Genomic DNA, 6,047 nt, shown 5'->3' on the forward strand with positions numbered 1-6,047 from the left:
CTCTCTCTCTCTCTCTCTCTATCTATCTATCTATCTATCTGTGTATCAATTTGTTTCTTTCTCCTGTAAGCCAAGGGTTTTGGTTTAAGGTTACAGCTTATGGGCAGGGCCACAGTTAAGGTTAAGATTCATGGTTAGAGTTGAGATTAGGGTTTAGGCTTAAGGTTACAGTGAATCAGAAAAAGAGAAGTTAGAAAAAATTGAGTTAGTAAATTTATCTTTTATCAGAATCTTTCTCACTAAAAATACAGAACTCTGCTCATCGTTTATCAAGAAGTTTTACAATAATTTCAGTAAATTACTTTGCCAGGATAATTTTTTGATTCTTTAATCAAGTTTATTTTTGGATAGTAAAATATAAACTAAAACTCAAGCAAAGATCTAATAATACAGAGGAATTCAAAAAGGGTAACTAAACGTACATTATCCTGTTTAATCTGGTTGGTAATAAAATACACAACACACATTGTACAGAAAAGGAAAAGTTATTTGAGGACTAAAACAGCCAGTAACTCACTCTTTATGCTAAATTAAACTCCATAGGAGAAAATTCTGCAATGAACAACACAAGAATTTAGGGAGAAAAACTAGAAGGTAAAAAGTAAACCACCACCATCATCATCATCATCATCATTTAACATCCATTGTCCATGCTGGCATGGGTTGGACAGTTTGACCAGGGCTGGCATGCTGGGAGGTTGCACCAGACTCCAGTCTGTTTTGGCATGGTTTCTATGGCTGGATGCTCTTCCTAAACCAACCACTCTGAGAGTGTAATGGGTGTTTTTACATACCACTGGCATGGGAACCATTTGCATGACACCGTTATCTGCCATGACTGAGGTTTTACTTGGCTTGATGGGTCTTTTTCTCAAGCATAGCATAATGCCAAAATATTTTTAAAAAAACAAGTGAAAGAAATAAAGGGTAACTTTTGAAAATATCACAACAAGCATGGAAAAAAGACAACAAAGAAGCCTCTATGCAGTAGTTCAAACTGCTAGAATTAGTAGACATAATTGCCTCAAATTATATCTTACTGCCTAAGAAATAAGACACATTTAGCTAATGCTACTCTGAGAACTTTGTGCCCAGAAAAAATACGACCAATAATTCCTTGGTCATTACTCTTCTGTGTTAGGACTGACCTGAAATTAACCACAACAGACTCCTGAAAAATACTGAGAGAAATTACTTGACAAAAAAACAGGGAAAAAAATTAAAACCCTACTAATAGCTAAGGTTGAGACATAAGACCTATGTTTACAGAGTAAGATCAACTTATAATAAAAACAAAGATGATTAAAAGTCTGTAAGCAGAAAAGAGAACAAAACAAAGGGTCAAAATGCTACCTAAATTCTTTATAAACGCCAAGGATTGCATACATATTAGCAATTATTATGATATTTGTGGAAACTAGCATTTCAAGATGGAGAGCATCTGGCGAAGCAGCTTAACATTTTATTACCAGACTGAGATAACTTGTAATATTGTGTTTATATTTAAATTATAATTTGGATTAAAATCTCATTAAAGTATGAATTATATCATGAGATTTCAGTTGGCCAGCACCAATATAATATACTATGAGATAATTTAATAAATTTCTCCAAATTTTATTATATTAAACATTGATTAAAACACATCAGCAGTCTATTCATTAGAGTAAGTCACGAAAGGATTAACCGATGAGCTTTGCTGCTTGATTGAAAATACCAGTCATTAATCACCAGCAATTATAGGGAAAATAAGGTTGGTAGCTGATAGAATTGATAAAATACTGGAAAAAATAATGCTTTCTGATGGTATTTAGTTAAATTGTTTCATATTCAAAATTCAAATCTTATGTTCTACATTGATACAGTAAATGCCATTCAAGTATTAGAGTCAATTTAATTAGTCTGTAACAGTGGTTTCCAATCTTTTGTCATCACAATCCTTTGATTTTGATTTTGGCAAATCAATAATCTTCCCTGAAGCTGTTTTTTTTTTAAAATATACTCAATAAGGAACACTTAACATTTGATATTTTTCATCATGAACATTTTACTTTTTATCAAATATTTCAAAAGTTAAATATTTTCTTCATTTTTGAAATTAATTCAAAATTACATCACTTTTGATTTTTAACCTGCTTTTGATATTTGTGTCCTTGTGATAATATAAGAACCCATTAATTATAAGGAAATTATAAGGAAAACAACATATGGTGTAGTGGTTAAGAGCACGGGCTACTAACCCCAAGATTCCAAGTTCAATTCCAGGCAGTGACCTGAATAATAATAATAACAATAATAATAATAATAATAATAATAGTAACAACAACATAGAAAAATACCTTAGGAATGAGAACCCTGGTTCAAAATTTCCTCAAGACACCTGAAGAAGGCTGGAGGGTATATCAGCCAAAACGTTGTGTCAACAAGAAACAAGATGAGGACAAATATCCGTCAAATGTAAATAATGTAAATAATGTACATAATTCCTCATCTCTTAAATGTAGAATTGTATTAAACAAGATAGAAATGATGAACACTTGATTAAAACATAACTTATGTAGTCCTTGACTACTCACCTGCCATTCTGTCACGCCATAATTGGAACTTTGTCCTAAATATGTTAATTCTTCCCCCATCAAATCTTCTTGTATGTCCTGTAGACTTTGCATTTCCCTTTGAATTTTTGTTATGTTTTGAGATTTCTTCTCATAAAGAGTTGTTTCACATATCCAGGATATTGACTGCTTAATGTTTTTTCTAACTGACTGATATCCAGAATCTTTAAGGATACCGAAATCTTTAAATGCTCACATAATTACATACCCATCTTTGATGAAGTTGGATTTTTCTCGAACTATTAATGAGTGACAATTAATGTTGCAGCTTTGTTCATGTGTAGCATGTTGAAGTAGTTTTTGCCGAGTAAGGCTCCATTGAACATTTAAGATAATGTTTTACACATGCATCATAAATAACAAATAAAAAAAAAAATATTTGATGTTTGTTTGGACCTATAACGTTTAAGCTTTATGACAAGTTGAAACAAGAACGAGTTTGCTACAATATATAAGAGCACAACTACTTTGTTGTGATGTTATCTCAATTCTGCATTAGCTCAGCTTTCAGTAGATTGTAAATCCTGTTCGTCTATTACCAAGTTGTCTCAACCAAAATCACTCGACTCACATGATTTCACTGAAGTTGAATAAATTATTGACACTCACTGAATGAAGAGAAAGATCATCATAACATCTAAACAAATAATTTGATATAGTAATGAAAGTTGGCTCAATAGGGGGCTGTGGCTATCAGTAAACATGTATCAGTAAACATAACAACTCTTCTCTTGGTAGATATTATTATCTGTCCTGTATTTGTGGTGGTTTAAGTTTTGATTTACAAATATTTCCCATCTATAAAGTAATAATTAAATATGGGATATGAAATATAATGCAGAGAAAAAAAAACTGTTTTAGCTTCTGTGATGAATAATTAAAAAGAAATTTTGACCTGATAAAACATGACAAGCTGTTGAACTCAAAAGATATTGATTTTGAAATAGAAGTCCTACTTTTTTTTCTGCATAAAAAGGATTAAACTTCCCAATTAAGTGATTAGAATTATGTAACAGAGTGACAAATATATCTTGAAACTGGATTATAAACTAGATGTTGCTGTATTAATGAGAGGAGAATATAATCATAGAATTGTTATAAATTATGTGACGTTTAACATTCAGCATCTATGATACAAATTACAATGTTATTCACAAAAATGGCAGAGCAATTCTCAGTTCACCGAGAAATCTAGCGTACAAAATATGTGTTCACTAAGGTTCTGTCCTTAGACCACTTTCTTTTCATACATTATAAAAGAGGTTCAAGACTGAATAGCTAGAGAAACATTGATATACTGATTGTGTTGTCCTTATTGTATAGGATAAAGGCACATGGCTTAGTGGTTGGGGTGTTTAGTATGTAATCATAGGGTCATAGGTTTGATTCCCAGTAGCACATTGTGTCCTTGAGCAAGAGACTTTATTTCACATTGCTCCAGTCAACTCAGCTGGTAAAAATAAACAATACCTGTAATTCAAAGGGCCAGCGTTGTCACATTCTGTGTTATACCAAATCTCCTTGAGAGGTACATTATGAGTACACACATCTATGGAGTGCTCAGCCACTTGCATGTTAATTTCAGGAGCAGGCTGTTCCATTCATTGGATCAAGTCATTGTAACCAACAGAGTACTAAAAAAGAATTGCATAGAATATTCTAAACATGGAAGAATAATGTTGAACCAAAAAGCCTAAATGCCAATATGGCAAAGAACTAATTACTAAAATAAAGAAATAGATGTGAAATGAGAAATAGCCTTGCTTCACTTGTAGAAAGGGAGTCAGTAGGTATTTATTACTGTGTACTAAATGCCAACAATTGGGTAGTGTCTAGCAGATTACAAGGAACCACAAGATTAGATGTAGCTCATGTAAAGAGAATATAGTAATATAGTGCTACTTTGGTGTGTGATCTGAAAGGGAGGTTACTTTAGGTTACTTTTTAGTTTACTTTTCAATTTCTAAAAACCCGTAAGATGTTATGTAAAGATTTTTACAATGTGATCAGTGATGAGATGAAGGCAATTGCATTTTTACAAGAAACCAGCACTAAATTCACATCATTTCTTAAGAAAAAGAAAGGTGCCACTTTGGCGTGTGATCTACAATTTAAAGGGAGATTACTTTAGGTTACTTTTTAGTTTACTTTGTGTTAGTGCTGCTTTCCGTGTGATCTATGTGAACAAATTTACTTTGGTGGGTGATCTACACGTTTATTTTAATTATTATATGGTTTTCTTATTATTAAAATAGTAAGAACAATTGCAGCGTGGAAGGTGTTTATAAGCCATTTAAGAAACACACAAAAACCGTTAGATTTACTTCAACATTTAAATTTAATTTGCCAAAATATATTTGTCACTTTGAGACCGCGACCTGTTCACTGACAAAATTTCGTGCTGCATCCGAGAATTTTGTCAGTGAATAGGTCGCGGTCTCAAAGCGACGAAAATATTTTGGCAAATTAAATTTAAATGTTTAAGTGAATCTAACAGTTTTAGTGTGTTTCCTAAATGGCTTATAAACACCTTCCACACTGCAATTGTTTTCGTTTCAGCACACGATCTCAGATCAGGTCACTTGCTATGCAAGTACATCTCCGTAAAATAGTAAGAATTTTGAAGAAAATACATTTACAATGCTAACTATGTATAAAATGATTTAAAAAGTAACCTAAAGTAATCTCCCTTGTGGATCACACGCCAAAGGAGCATTGAGAATAGTTAGCTGCAAGAGCACTTGTAAAATTTATTACATTTACTGTACTGCAGTAATGCTTTTAGAAAACAAAATCAACTGTTTTAAATTACTTCTAGAGTTATGAGTCCACAATTGTGTTGGATTCAGGAGAAAGGCAAATTCATCACATTTACACTGTTAATGGCAATGAAAGAGACAACCAGGTCACACAACCTCCCCTTCCCCTTTTCTATAAAGTTGTAACTATGTGACTATAAACGAACTAAATAATTTTGAAATCAATTTTCCATTGCATATGTTACCACAGTTTAAATTGTTAGCAAAAATATGAAAACATATAGGGCATATATTTTGTTTCATATTTCATTGATTATTATATATAAATATAGATTTTAATTATATACACATGTATATACATTATACATATGTGCATATGTGTCTGTGCATGCATGCGTGTGTGTATATAAGTATGTATGTATGTATTAATCCAAGTAAAGAGCATTATAGATCCATTTCAGCCAATCTTACAAATCAGTTTTGCACTGGGTATTAGGTAACTGGATATTATATAAATGCACATTTAAGTAACACCAAATGCTCTCCAGAGGTGGCAGATACAGAAAAAAACATGGTGACTACTCTCTGTTACTGGAGGTTAATTCTTAGACATAAATTCTATTTATGCACACACACACACACACACACACACACACACACACACACACACACA

General features: G+C 32.2%; 1 protein-coding gene across 10 annotated transcripts in view; it reads right to left on the reverse strand.

Moving 5' to 3' along the window:
• Nucleotides 1-6,047, reverse strand: part of LOC106876006 (F-box/LRR-repeat protein fbxl-1) — a 336,358-nt gene that overhangs the window by 113,951 nt on the left and 216,360 nt on the right. Inside the window, exon 1 of one of the 10 annotated variants that reach the window (XM_014924362.2) lies at nt 2,577-3,444. The exons of the other annotated variants lie outside the window; for them this stretch is intronic. Within the exon in view, the coding sequence (XP_014779848.1) occupies nt 2,577-2,669 (93 nt within the window). The 5' untranslated portion in view covers nt 2,670-3,444. Of the gene's footprint in view, nt 1-2,576; nt 3,445-6,047 lie in introns of those variants that run through there. 10 annotated transcript variants of the gene reach the window in all.

This window comes from Octopus bimaculoides, chromosome 2, assembly GCF_001194135.2.
Source record: "Octopus bimaculoides isolate UCB-OBI-ISO-001 chromosome 2, ASM119413v2, whole genome shotgun sequence".
NCBI lineage: Eukaryota > Metazoa > Mollusca > Cephalopoda > Octopoda > Octopodidae > Octopus > Octopus bimaculoides.